The sequence below is a fragment of the Stegastes partitus genome, unplaced genomic scaffold (assembly GCF_000690725.1).
Source record: "Stegastes partitus isolate 25-593 unplaced genomic scaffold, Stegastes_partitus-1.0.2 Scaffold435, whole genome shotgun sequence".
NCBI classification, from domain to species: Eukaryota; Metazoa; Chordata; class Actinopteri; family Pomacentridae; genus Stegastes; species Stegastes partitus.
In genome coordinates, this window is record NW_007578166.1 from 96393 (window position 1) to 111278 (window position 14886).

Here is a 14886-nt window from a genome sequence, read left to right on the forward strand (position 1 = left end):
GATGGTGGCCTACATCTACAGTCGACATGTTTAACCATAATCAGTGATGGCCGTAAGTTCTGAGAAAACTCCTCAAGATGCCAGATTTGTTGTTAACTTAACTGAATATTTAGCCTCCACTGAAAGAGGCACAGGAGAATTTATGGAATAAAGAGGAGAATACTTCTGTTTCTGCTGAATTGTATTTTTAAACCTGTGCACCATGAATAGGAGTACATTGTTAATTCACAAAAATGTGGATCTACCCTTTAAATGAAACTTGTCCTGACAGACGCATGGAAATGCTCCTTTCTTTAGCACTCTGATTAGAAATTAGAGTAGAAGGTCCTGCAGCCAAGAGCGCATAAAGCAGACTGGACGAGGTTAGGGCACAACCTTTTTTTTTTTTTTTTTTTAATCTCCCTCTCTCTCCCTGCTCTCTCTCTCTCTCTCCATCTCTCTGTCTGCCTCTCTGTCTTTCTCTCCTCCCCTCGAGATAAAGAGACAGCTTTGGTTGGAGGACGAAGAAAAACAGGGATTTTGCGAGGGTTAGAGAATTGGCCAAATTAAGCGTAATCATGCTGTTGTTATGTCACTCTCACATCTGGCCCCCGGGTGATTGGCCGGGACACTTCGGCCGTGCCTGCTGTCGGTGCGGTCAAGCCGGGGGTGACAGGAAGCGCGCTGCGGTCAGCCGGTCCGGTGCGCACTAACCATGCCTCCGGCACGGCCCGGAGCACCAAACTTTCCCCATCAGCGCTCCGAAGTTCTCAGGATCGCCACGGCACGAAAGGTAAGCGACTTTCCTCTCTCGTTACAAGTCTGTTGCTACAAGTTCTACAGGTTGTGCTTTATTTTATTTTTTATTTTTTAAAGAAATAAATAAAAATCAAGCACTTCTTGCGTTGTTGCGACGAATGAGCGGCGCGTCTGCAGTCGCCAGAACATCATTATAAAAAAAATAAAAATCACAGCAGCATGGCTTTTGGAGCTCATTTCATTTCGAGCCAAGTTGCATGAACAACCCAAATCTGCACAGCACATGATGATCTGTATCTGTAGTGCACTGATTGGGATGAGGAGCAGCTCTCAATGAAAGTAAAGAAATGGAAGAAACCACAGAAAGAGCAGCACTGGGGGGGAGTGGTGCATGTATTCATAATGGAGATACTGTGTTACATCTGCATGGAGCTCACATTACTCCACGGCTGTTAGAGTAGAAAAGAAATCTGTTGTGCCCAACTTTGACATCTAGCTATGAAACAGAAGGCTAATGGAGCTCCACTGACTTGTACCTCATGGCCACTTTCCATGCATTCACTCCCCTCATGCAGGGTTTCATACATCTCCTCACATACTCCTTGAATAGGTGTTTGATTTTTTACATTTCATCTGGAGACATCATGAGCTTTAGGACAGCCTAAATAATTTGCAAAGACCACCAGCCAAAAGTCATAATTTACAAATGTAGCTGCTGCATTTCCATAACTTTTTTTTTTTTTTTAAATATCCCTGAGTCCATCTCTGCCTGCAAAGAAGTATTTGGGGATCAAAAAGTGGTACACTATGTGTCATACGGTCATTTTATTAGCGGATGTGGAGACTCTCTCAATATGCGCGGTGCATTTTAGCATCTGTGTGTGTGTGTGTGTGTGTGTGCGCTGTGTGTTCGTTCCAGTGTGTGCATATGTGTTGCTTGTCTGCGCGCCACCTGAGATTAGTGGTATGTAATAGAGAGTCAGACCAGATGGCGTAGTTTCCCCTCCACCCCTCCCCACCCCCCCCTTGTCCGTCTGGATCTGGCATAAAAAAAGGCTTCTAAAAAATAACGCAATATTTCTGTAAATGAGACAGGCTTAATCCCCACTGTGGAGGAAGAATGCCAGCGGATGGAGGAGGCGGGTGACCTGGGTGGGAGATGGTGGGAGGCTCGAGGGTTGCACAGATCTGATTGCTTTTTAGGTAAAAATGAAATGATAATGTTTAACTTTTTTGATGTTTTTTTTTGCCGAATGTTTAACCTGTGGATGATAGTCATCGAGGTGATGAAACATTTCCAGGAAATTTGTGAGGTAAAGCAGGCGTATGGCGCACAGACGGCTTCGAAGGACAAGTCACGGAGTTGTGGAGATGTCTAGGATACAGACAAATCACAATGTATGTTGCTGAAGTCGTAGTGTCACAGAAAAACAAATGCAAAAGTAACACTTCATGATATAATAGGAGCTCTTCAACAGGCACACAACTCGCTAAGATTTTTTTTTTATTGTTTTCTTCATTGTATGACTATCGCTCTATCATGGTGCTGCAGCATGTCAGACTTTGATAATGGATGGCCTCTGGCTGGATCTGTGTGTGATGGGTGTGTAACAAACAGACACATGCTGGCACATCAGCCTTTTTTGGCAACCCCTGTGCCAGTAAATGAGGATGCACTGTCAAAGGAACAAGAGTTGATTTGGCTGATTTCTTTTGTTTTTTCACCCAGACACACCAGCATGCAGCATTGTCTGTTGGCCCACATTTACATGTATTTGGAAACAATGTACCCGCGTGGCGTGGACTCATACTGTATCAGGAAAGGGGGGCATTTTTCTAAAACAACAGGCAGCAGGCTGTCGGTCAGTCAAACAGCTGTGATAGATGTTTAAGCAGAGGCAGGTAGAGGAAATCTGCAATATTCCGGTAATACACCCAAAATTCGTGGATTTTAAATACACAGACTCCCATAATCTCCCTTTGACTTCTTAATCATTACATTTATTTGTCTGATTTCGGGAATGACAGTAATCATATCTTCCAGAAATGGCTACTGCATGCTGTTACGCTCCACAGGAAGTTTTTAATTTATTAGGAAGTGATTTTGGCTGTACTTTGCTGTCGTTGTGACGAAATGTGAATGTGTATGTGTGTGCGTCTTGTCAAAAGGCCAGGGGAGGATTTTGGTCCCAGCTGCTGTGCACTGGGACTTGGCCTGGAGCCTGCAGACACACCCATGTCAGCATCAGCAGCTTACATCTTATGAATGCCTCGCGGAGGCTGCACGTAAACCACCAATCTGCTCCAGACGGACATATGGAGCAGGGATGGGTTACATGGGTAAAAATAACATGTAGCATCATGACATTCTAGCGGTTTGTCATGCCATGTCATATTAGCTGTCTTTAATTCAAAGTGATGCATGTGTACCGTCCAAAATCGGTGAATGGGTAAATCAATCACTGCCTGAACTCCTGATGTTTAACATACACTGGTCACAGTGTGCACGGCTGAGCTGTGGATAAATAATTAAGCTACAGTTTCTCTTACAATAATCTCCTTTAGGCAGTGACTTCCATCCCCTTATATCCAGAACGCTTTCACAATTCACAGCATTTAAAGTGATAATGAAATGAGTAATAAAGATAATAATGTGTGCAATAGTGTATAATAGTGATGTGAAAAAAGTACATTATGCATCACATGTTTTATAGCTCAAAAACAAAAACAAATGAGGTTAAACAACTTGTACTAAACAGAAAGAACAGTACTCTTGTTCTGTATTCATCATTCATGAAAGAAATTGATGCTTTTGGCTTCGTCACTGTGCGTTTATTTACACCTTCCCACCTTGCTGGGCATAGGCTCCTACACTATATGGTCTAACTTGGTGTTTTTATGCCTCTGATTGTGTGTGTACATGTTTGTTCACTCTTTGCCGAGGACGACCCACTAGTCAAGGAGTGTCTGTCAGAAACAGATCCTAAAGAGAATGCGAGCAATAAAGCAAAAGTTCACTAAAGTACGTGCACACAAACATGCTCGCACTCAAACAGTACTTACAGTATAGTCCCACACTGAGAGTCCACTTTGTATCTATTTTTAACTCAATTAATGAGAGGCGGCATTTGGCTCTGGTTATGAGAACTGCATTACCAAATAGAGATTTGTAATTCACATTTCGGTAAGTGATTTAAAAGCTCAACAGAGAGAGGGTTAAGAGTATTTTTTTTTAAATCTGTTATTTGGATAAATAGATGTTTGATAATTACAAATTGATTCTCAATTGCCATCTGTGTTACTGTATGAAACTGTTTTTAAAACCTTGTTTGTGCTGAACAGAAATTATTCACTGTGTGTGCAGCAGGTGTGTTTGATGGTGCGTGCTTTCATGTAATTGCATTCCACGTACACGTGTGCATTAGAGGCTGTGTGAGCTTGTAAATGTTTCTTTTAACCTCTTAAGACCTGGCGTCCACATAGGTGGACATCACATTTTGGGTTATATTACCATAGTAGTTTTTTTGTTTGTTTTTTTTTTTAAATTTGGTTTTAGTTTTATGTCATTATTGTTATTATTTTGTTATTTATATTTAAAATTTTTAAAATTTTTAAAATACATATATTATTTCATTATTGTTATTTTTTTGCTATTTATATTTTACATTTTTCATATTTTTAAAATACATATATATTATTTATGTTTTTTTAACACATTTTTATTTTTTATATCAAACAAGAGCTGGGGTCCTAAGAGGTTAAACATACACAACTTCTAAATGATCAGTCCTGCGCTCATAGAAACACTATAAAAGCGGTGTAACATTCATACAACACAGCACAAAGTAAGGAAGTAAAACTTGATATTGTATGTTCAATAGAACTTCAGTTAATGATTAGCTTCATTGTTTATTAAAATAACAATTACTTACATGCGTTATTGATTGTTTTGCCATAAAATGGCAGAAAATAAGAAAAATGCACGTTATAATTTCCCACAGCCCAACTGTATTCAAATATCATGTTTTATTTGTGCACAACTCAAATATATTCACTTTACTTTAAGATATGACAGCAGGGACACATCCTCCCACATCTGGAAAAGCAGGAACTCGGACATTTTCGGGACTTTGCATGAAAACTGATTACAACGTTCATGTTCAGTCAACTAAAAAAAACTCCATTGATTAACTAATCATGGCTGTTTTAGTTTTTATTATTCATCAATGAACGCGGTTTTTCCTGTAATTGGTTAAGCAAGGCTAGTACTCTTGCATTATGTGGGAAAAGTTTGGTAAAGTCTTACGTGGTTCCAGAGAGAGTTTAGCAAAACTAGGTTGTAAACTTGATTCTCCAATTTAAGTGTCAGGGTCTGGTTCCATCGTGGGTAATGTTGGGGCCAAGTTTTGACAATCAAAGAGAAGAAGGCGTGAAGCAAAAAGGACAACATCTCAGACTTTGCTGCATTAACTTTTAACCTTTCTCCAGCCCGTCCATTTAAAGTCTGACTGTCCCATGGGAGTGCAATGCTCACACAGACCTCTTCATGCTGTAAATATACTTTAGTTTCCAGATTCAAAAGAAACATCAGTGGTAAGATGATCAACGTTAAAATTGTATGTGTTCCATCTTCTTTCTGATGGATACAGTAATACAGAGATTGAAATATGTGACTCAGGCAGATTTACGTGTCTCTGTGTGTGCATATTTGTGTATGTGTGCGTGCGTGTTTGTTGTGTTTGTGTGCATATCTGTTATGACTCACGAGTATCTGTGTTGATCTGACGGAAGAGATCCCTGGGCTTATAGCACTGAGCTGCCCAGCCTGCATTAATCTGCTTAATAGGGTCAAAACTGTGATCCAAAAATACCAGCTCTACCAACCAATGTCCTCACACAGCCAGAGATCCCCCACCCGCAACACAGGAGCACAACAAAGGGTCCACTATACAAGGTCAATTATACAGCACTGAAACGCATTGAAGTTAGAATGCCGTCCATTGTAATTCCATATGCAGGACGTAAAGCTTACCGTAATGCTCACGCACTTCTGTAAGCTTACATCAGCTGTGGTCAGCGGTACATTTGTTCTTGTGATCATACAAATTGTCCAATAAAGAATGGCTTGTGATGAAGATGGCGAACCACAGTTTAGAGGGCATAATTTGAGGTTTAGCTTATTTTTTATTAAGCAGGAGGCATGTAGAATTATAAACCGCAGCAGAGACAAAGATATTCCCACGGCTGATGCACGACGGTTAACGTCAACCTTGTGACATCCACGGGTGGAAGTGGGTTTTTGCCCTTGTTTGATATGCATTTTTGTATTTATAAAAATTACAAAAATAATAAAATATGAAAAATTTAAAAAATAAACTGTTGTGGTAATATAGCCCAAGATGTGATGTCCATGTTTATGGATGCCAGGTCTTAAAAGCTTAAACAGTAAAATGTTTTGGTTCTTTCTATAACCTTCTTATCACTGCTATTTAAACCGACAGACAGAAATCTGATCCCTGAACTTGTATCAGTGTAAAGTTTTATTTCTCTAAGGAATATTCACTCATAGCACCGTTGCCTCGCAGCAAGAAGGTTGTCGGTTCGCGTCCCGGTGGGGGCACCGGGATCTTTCTGTGTGGAGTTTGCATGTTCTCCCCGTGCAGCGTGGGTTCTCTCCGGGTTCTCCGGCTTCCTCCCACACAGTCCAAAAACATGTTGAGGTTAATTGGTGATTCTAAATTGTCCGCAGGTGTGAATGTGAGTGTGCTTGGTTGTCTGTCTTTAAGTGTGGTCCTGCGATGGACTGGCGACCTGTCCAGGGTGTCCCCTGCCTTCGCCCTAAGTCGGCTGGGATAGACTCCAGCCCCCCCGCGACCCTAGTGAGGATTAAGCGATGTATAGATAATGGATGGATATTCACTCATCAGCTGCATGTCGAATATCATCTGAATTTTTTTGTAAAAAGCCTCTGAGGCCTCAAGCCAGAGTAAAATTACTGAAGATACCTAAACACACAGAAGGGCATCACAGACAACACACACACAGAGACAGAAAGAAAAAAAACACACACACATACACAAAAAACAATGAAAACCCATTAGCTAATGTCAGAGCTTAAAGTGTGGGAAACATTAAAGCAGTAAGAAATTGTATTGGTCTTAAACTAACCTCTGCTTTTAAACTTTTAATGCTTTAAAAGGTCCAAAGTCAACAGTCTCGTTAAGACAGCAGCAGCAGTACACAGTGGCTAATACAGCACACCCTCTGTTGCATTAAAAAGGTTAATGTTCACTCAGTGGGATGCAACTAAATATATTGCTCTCTAAGTTAAATATCAGATACATACATGCCTTCCTTGCCAACCAGCTAGCAAAGGATTGACTTGCATTTAAGCTGGAGCTGCCTGAACATCTGCTCCTGTTTACACACATGTGATAAAGTCACAGGGGAAAGCTCACTAAATGTACAGCTCAGCACAGCATGCATTACCATATTTCTGATGCGGATCCCAATATTGTCTCATACAGTCTTTTTTTTTCCCCTCTCCACTGTGTGCATTGCTTGCCTGTGTTTGTGAGCTTCAGAGCATCACATGTAGCAAGAGTTGTTATCTCATGAGTTTTTCTCACTATGACTCCCTGTGTATTAATAGCAGGGCGAGAATAGTTACGCCCCCATGGGTTGGCATGGGCCCCACATGACACCTCTGTTTTACGCTGTGCTGCCACAGGTCAAGGTCACGCTGCGTTTTGTCCTCACTGCTCCGTAGCATTTGGAAGCATTTGCGCATATATGTTGGCTAACTTTTTATTCCTCCACTTTTCACTGCTCTGTTGAGTCCCTGTTATCCCCACATGAACTCCTCTAATGTAGTGAGACATTGTAATTCTAGATCCTAGCAAATAGGGGCTATCTTAAATTCCAGGATGTAGACGTTAACACTTTATCAGTTTCAATGTCATTACAGTCAGAAAAGTTTGTGCTTTTGTTTGTGAGCAATAAATCAAAAAAGAATATTGTTGTTCATTTGTATCCTGAAGAGTTGTATGACGTGCAGGAGTCTTGGCAGCTAGAAAAGGAGTTTTCTATCAATATCAACCCCAAACTAATATATATAAGTTATTTTTCCCCTTTTTTTTGCTATGGCATTTGCATGTATATAATACATTTGCTGTCGTCTATCAGCATTGATATGCACAGTCAGTGGTTTGTGATGAAAATATAATAATACTGAATATAAATGTTATATAATGACAGATAGTTTGGCAATAAGAACACTAAAATGGAGTTCTTTCTGCAGGTTTGACTAAGTTTTTTGACATATATATTACTGTAGGGTATTGTCGTCATCACTGTAAGGTCACAGGATTTATGGTAAGTTCATATGATGACACTAATTTGCATCCTTAGACTGAAGGACATAAAACAAGTCTTATTCTATCCCACAATTACGCAAATGTGAACAGAAACAGAACAAATGTTGATTCAACGGTGTTGACAAGACTCTCCACGGTAGCTGTTCACACATGCTTTCGCAATTGTAAAAGCTGAGTCGTGGCTTCCCTACATGCCTGTGTGTGTAAATATGTTTTATGGCGTGCAGACAGGGAGTTATGGCGAGTGTGTCCGAGTGTTGCTTGGTGGAATGTGACATGAGATCATCTATAATCTCCGCGGTTGCTAACAAATGCCTGGGGGCCCCTTAAGAGGTTAAATGCCCTCTTTTTTCTGCTTCAGTGACGGAACACGTCAGACAGTAATTTAAACTGAAAGTTATTAAAGATTCATGTTCTTAAGGTGTGCAGCTTAGACGGAGCTTACAGTTAAAGGAAGGGTTGAAGGAAGTGATAATAAAGGAGCTCTGCTGAGTTTAAAATAAAAGGTGGAAAGCTGTGGCACTGTCGCCCGCTCAGCATTCCTTCTCCCCCGCGCTGTGTTGAACACGTTAATGGAGTTGTCGAATATCAAATATTCATCGTGATACTGTAAATAAGTGAGATATGGATACTACCTGGGTGTGTGTGTGTCTCTGTGTTTGTTGGGTAAGTTAGTCAAGCATGAAGACATCTGAGGATCTAGTCACACCGTTCCAGTCCAGAAGATATTGAGCACCAAACTTAAGTCGCAGAGAGACACCTTATAGACAGTCACACACTTGTCTCCAGAATGAACAATCTTTAGGATTAGATTGCTCCCCTCTGTTTTACTTGGTTATTTAGTGGCCCTTGTGCATGTTTGCATGTGTTTGTGTGTGTGTGTGCTTGTTTGCGCATGTGGCCTTTGCCACAGCTCTGGTTTCTACTCCAGCATAAGGTTACCCAATGTAGTCCGTGATAGATGGGTCATTCTAATCCCAAATGGGAAGGTAACAGAAAGCTGCAGCAGTGGCACAACTCGTAGAGGGCCTTTTTCTAATTATCCTCGTCACAGCAAATTGTACACACATGGTGCGAGAACCTCGTGCAACTTAAGGTAAGGTGTGCGTTGCTTGTTTATTATTCTGTCTGTCAGCTTGTTTGGGAAGTTTACACTGTTTCTTCCTGTAACATAAAGGGTCCAGGGAGCAAATTTGCGATTGCAGCTTTTGAAATTACATTAGTAAGCTAGTAATCATTAGAACATTTTAATCTGTTTTAAGGGTCAGCGGAATGGCAATGTAAGCCTGTCGCTTTCAGCACATCTTGAGCATTACTGTAATTAAGAGTAAATGCCTGCATCAGCTTTACATCTCCATCTGTTTTTTAAACCATTCGTCTTTGTGGAGAGTCAGAGAAGTCGTATGTCATTCCATTACTTTCAGTGACGAACCTTTAGGTGTTGGTAGTTCTTTCTGTTGCGATAGGCAACATTCAAATTGATAGCACATTGAATTACTGGAAAAGCATTAGGAATTGGTCGAGCAGAGCAAGATCACTGATTTCCAACTATTGATCTGAGAGCAAGTGTCTTGACTTAGTGTTTTGATTCTATTTTAGGATCACAAGAAAATGAGAGGAGAGGAGAGGAGAGGAGAGGAGAGGAGAGGAAGCTTTGATTTAATTCACCATCTTACCAATACACAGCTTTTTTCCTGTAACTTCAGTCTATGTGAAAGGTGTTGCAATCCTACTTGAAATCTGGTTAAACTTTCACCTTGTTCACATTAAATGTCTTTTCCAGTTTGAAATGAACCTTCCTTCCTTCCTTCTGTTTGGTCTGTCACAGTCTTTGTTCCTTCCATCCCCTTGTCAAATGTTTCTTCTTCTCTAGACAACTCACCCTTCTTCCCTTGTTAGGGGTCCTCTCTCATCATCCTGTCTATCCATCCACCCACCTATCAACTCCCTTTCTGTTGCATTGTCACTTTCCTTCTTTTGCGACGCTGACCTCGTCCCGCCCAGTGCTTCCACCCACATCCGTCTTCCCAACAATTTTCATGTCATCCTTCTTGTTCTCGCTCTCTCTCGCACACTCTCTCTCTCTCTCCCAGCAGGATTGGTATCACTGGCACTGGTTTTAGGTGGTGACTCATCTCTGGAGTCTTTAATTAAACATCTGCAGGCGTCAGCATTGGGTCACACACACACACACGTACAGTATGAGCTCACAAACACACAGCGTGGTGCACATCCAGACCAGCACATTCTAGTGCATGCACACCTCACAGATCAGATTACTATTTAATGCGATCGTTATACTGTTAAAAAGTCACACGGGGTCAGGTAGATGTAAACATATATGGAGAAAGACAGGAACAGATAAGATGCTCAGTCTCACGTCTAGCAGCAATAACGCGGCTCAGTGCAGTTTAAATGTGATCCCTGGTATTTAAAAGAAGCTCGGTCCATGCTATCACTGCACAGCCAGTTAATTATGCACTAATGTATGCACAGCCCCAGTTACTCTGCACTGTTCTAGGCTCCTACTACCTGTGTTAGGGTCACTGCAGGGTGCGCACCTTGATTCCCTTTCCCTTGAGCAGGTGTTATGTCTGTGATTTTGTTTATGTGTGTGTGCAAAAGTACAAATATGTGTGCCCATGTTGTATCCAAGTGTTTGAACTGCTGTGATCTTGAGTATGTGCAATGGAGTTGGAGGAGCCTGTTCCATTGTTTGGACAGACAATCTAAGTCTACGTCAGCAGTTTGACAAAGTGACTTGACTGGTCAAAGATATTTCAACATGTAACAAATAAAACTCTGCTACACTTACGTCAAAATACTTCATTTCTGTTGTATTTTGTCTGCTGTTGTCCTATTTCACAGTTACATGACTCATCACAGTGCCTCCACAATAACAGTGTTGAAACAAGTCACAACTTTACTACAATGTTTTTGCTTTTTTTTTTTAAAATCACATCTTTCACTACTGTTATAATCTCCTATTAATTTTATCTGTTAACTATACTGTACATATCCTTCTCTGTCTTCCTTTATCACTGTTTCTTCCACTTCTATCACTGTCTGTTTCCAAAGAGATGGCAACAACCAACCACGACAGAATATGTTTGTTCTGATGTGATATTCTTGTGACCTGATGGCAGTTAATACATAGAAGAAACCCTAAACTATGAACAGAAACTTAATGACTCTCTTTATCTCTCTGGTTCTAACTTTACAGGTACTGGAGGGGGAAAAGAGTCGAGGGAGCTTTCTTTGTGTGCTGTGAGTCTTGCTGAAGACTGGATGCTCTGGTGTGCTGCTGCTGATTCTGCTGACTGAGCCCTCCATCTGTCAGTCGGTGTGTGATTATCTTATCCTGGTGTCCCAAGGCTTTACGCTGGCTCGACCACAATCATGGAGGTGGCACTGGTAGACTTTGAGAGTCTGGATGACATTAATGCCAGCCTTGAGGATGAGGTGGACACCTATGCAGACGAGACCACAGCTCTCACTGTGGACATACCCCCAGAACACAGCAGCCCAGGCAGCAGCTACCTTCTCCGAGCCCCTCAACTATCCTCCACACCCTCCCAGTACAGCCCCGTGCCCACCCGCATTTGGGAATCCACGTCATCTTCACCTATTCCACATACACAGACATTGGGAGTACCTCAGTCCCCAACAATGCCATCTCCAGGCAGACAAGGGCGCAGCAGCTGTGCCAGCATGATCTCTAACTGGAAACTGCTGCTAAACAGTGAGGGCACTAAGGAGAGTGAGACGATCTTCAACCGGCTCGCTAAGGAGTGCTGTGAAGATCTCTTCGTAGACAAACGAGGGCTGGATGATGGTGACCAGAAAGTCATCATCAACATCGCAGGTCTTCGTTTTGAGACACAACTTAAAACATTAGACCAGTTTCCTGAGACACTTCTAGGAGACCCTTTGAAGAGGATGGACTACTTTGATCCAATGAGAAATGAATACTTTTTTGATCGCAACCGACCGAGCTTTGATGGGATCTTGTATTACTACCAGTCAGGGGGTAAGGTCAGACGACCTGCAAATGTTCCCCTTGATGTGTTTGCAGATGAAATTCTGTTCTATCAGCTTGGAAGCGAGGCCATGGAGCAGTTTAGAGAAGATGAAGGATTCATCAAAGATGTTGAGATTCCGCTCCCTAATAATGATGTGTATAGGCAATTCTGGCTGCTTTTTGAGTACCCAGAGAGCTCCAATGCAGCACGAGGTGTAGCACTGGTGTCTGTCTTTGTCATTGTCATATCCATCATCATTTTTTGCATGGAAACGCTGCCAGAATTCAGAGACGACACTGATCCAATTGTGCCCACTGCAGTACAACCTTTCAACCAAACTAGAGGTTACACCTCTGCGACACCACCTGGTGTAAAGCCCACAACTTTCTCTGATCCTTTCTTCATCATTGAGACTGCCTGTATTGCTTGGTTCTTCTTTGAGCTGTGTGTACGATTTTTGGTCTGTCCGAGCAAAAAGGAGTTTTTCCACAACCTCATGAACATCATTGACATCATATCCATTATCCCCTATTTTGTCACTGTGTTTACAGAAATATCCACGACCCCAGAGGAGAGCTCAGGACAGAACATGTCTTTGGCCATTTTGCGTATCATTCGCCTGGTCAGGGTGTTTCGTATATTCAAACTCTCACGACACTCCAAAGGGCTGCAGATTTTGGGACAGACTCTGAAGGCCAGCATGCGTGAGCTTGGTTTGCTCATCTTCTTCCTCTTCATTGGAGTCATCCTCTTCTCCAGTGCTATCTACTTTGCTGAGGTAGATGAGCCGAACACACAGTTTGTCAGCATACCTGATGGCTTTTGGTGGGCTGTGGTTACCATGACCACTGTAGGCTACGGAGACATGTGTCCCATTACCATGGGGGGGAAGGTGGTGGGCACTTTGTGTGCCATTGCAGGTGTGCTGACCATTGCTTTGCCTGTTCCTGTCATTGTTTCCAACTTCAACTACTTCTACCACAGAGAAACAGAAGCAGAGGACAAGCTGCCCCTGGCAGATGCTGTTGAGCAAGCCATGCATGTTGAGACGAGTACCAGACAGGGCAGTAATACATCACTCAATAAAGCCAATGGCATCTGGCAGACTGACAATGGGAAATGACTGTAGAAGAACATTGTTAAAGGGAAGGACAAACTTTGCCACAAAGCAGGAATTCAGAAGAGAAGATAATATGGAGAATATTTTACTGTTATGATTTCACTCGACAAGTGGTCTAATGGGATCAATAAGATATTCACTGCGTCTTTTGAAATATATGTTTTACAAAGATAAACAGGTTGGACCACATTTACCTCTTTTGTGTCTAATTTGAAAATGACACTAAAAATAACTAAAGTGGAAGAATTTACCATGTTCAGGAATTGATGTCAGCACATTTCAAGTTTACTTAATGTTAGGCATTTTAGTTGCATATAGACAGAGTAAAACACGTTGTCATACTTTGGCAGCATATATAGTATACAACAATATGTGCAATATCATTCAAACATAAAATAATTCAAAATTGTATCACCTTACAGTAACTGCATTACGTGACAGTTTAACAGTAGCGTATTTGTTCTTACATATAATTGAAAACTAGCTGGGTTTTTTGCATTACAAACAGTCCTTCTCACTGTCTGAGGTGTCAGAAAACTGTTTCATTTTCATTAGGACGGCCACTTAGTGGTACTAAGGCTCATTCTACACCTCCTAAATTATTGCTGCAGCAGTATTTGGCTTATTTTTATTTTTTTTGTAATATTCTTTTTTAATAATATTAAAAGGGAATACAATTTTAAATCTTTTGACATTGAAGTGATATTGCACAGTGGTCTACTTCTATTGTATACTTTACATTTAAGATTTTTTTTGGGTTTTTTTATATAACTTCGGTCTTACGTTCATTTCCTTGGCCATTAATCCTGTTGTTTATGACATTTTGCTCACCAGCTTCACTGTTTTAATGTCATGTGATTAGAATTGCATTGCATAGCCACTCCATGGTTCAGTTTATGTTAATGAGCTTCCTGCTGCTGGAAAACTAATAAATCATCAGATTTTTATGATGAGTTATAGGGTTGTAGAAGGTTGGGTAACCCACTGACATGGATATTCGACAATTCCTGCAATGTCATCTTTAAAAACATTGCTGGAAGTGTGGTTTCCAGTAAATGCAGCAGCAACTGCTTGTTGTTGGAAAATGATAGGAATGATGGCCAGTTCAAAAGAAATAAGAGCAAGGTTGTTTAAAAAATAAAAAAAAATGAACAAAAAAAATTAATCACAATTTTCCTCAAGTGTCTTGAGTAACCTGTGCATAGTGTCTAGATCGTAGCCCTGCTGTATTTTATTTATTTATTGTAAAATGTATTACGATTCTCATGTATATTTATTTATTCTGTCCAACAAGTAGTGCAGGTGTGCAAGAACTCTCCACTAACAGTCTAACTGACTCCACATCATGTATTATACTGGAGTGCCTTAATTTATGTCATGTTGGAATACTACTGAATTTGCCATATATAGTCGTTCTGTAATACCTATGTTTATCATATATGTATGCTCAGTATTTTTGATTTCAGCTCGGGTGACACTGCAGTCGTTGTAACCATTCTGTCCCCCATTTTGGCATTTGTTTTGTGAGAATTGTCTTTTCTAAAATAATGTCTAAATAACACATTTATTCTGATCTGAAGCACAATATAAAGTATTGAAATTGTAATAGATCCTATCTGTTGATGAGGTA

The 14886-nt window shown here is 41.0% G+C and overlaps 1 protein-coding gene across 1 annotated transcript; it reads left to right on the forward strand.

The window, feature by feature from the left end:
• The first annotated feature begins 11513 nt into the window (after positions 1-11513).
• Positions 11514-13259, forward strand: kcna10a (potassium voltage-gated channel, shaker-related subfamily, member 10a). The gene has a single exon (XM_008286124.1). It carries the CDS (start codon positions 11514-11516, stop codon positions 13257-13259), a length of 1746 nt encoding a protein of 581 aa, XP_008284346.1.
• Positions 13260-14886: the final 1627 nt, after the last annotated feature.

What these genes read in the sequence shown, in the direction of transcription:
- kcna10a (XM_008286124.1), top strand. Translation starts at nt 11,514, where the DNA reads ATGGAGGTGGCACTGGTAGACTTTGAGAGTCTGGATGACATTAATGCC.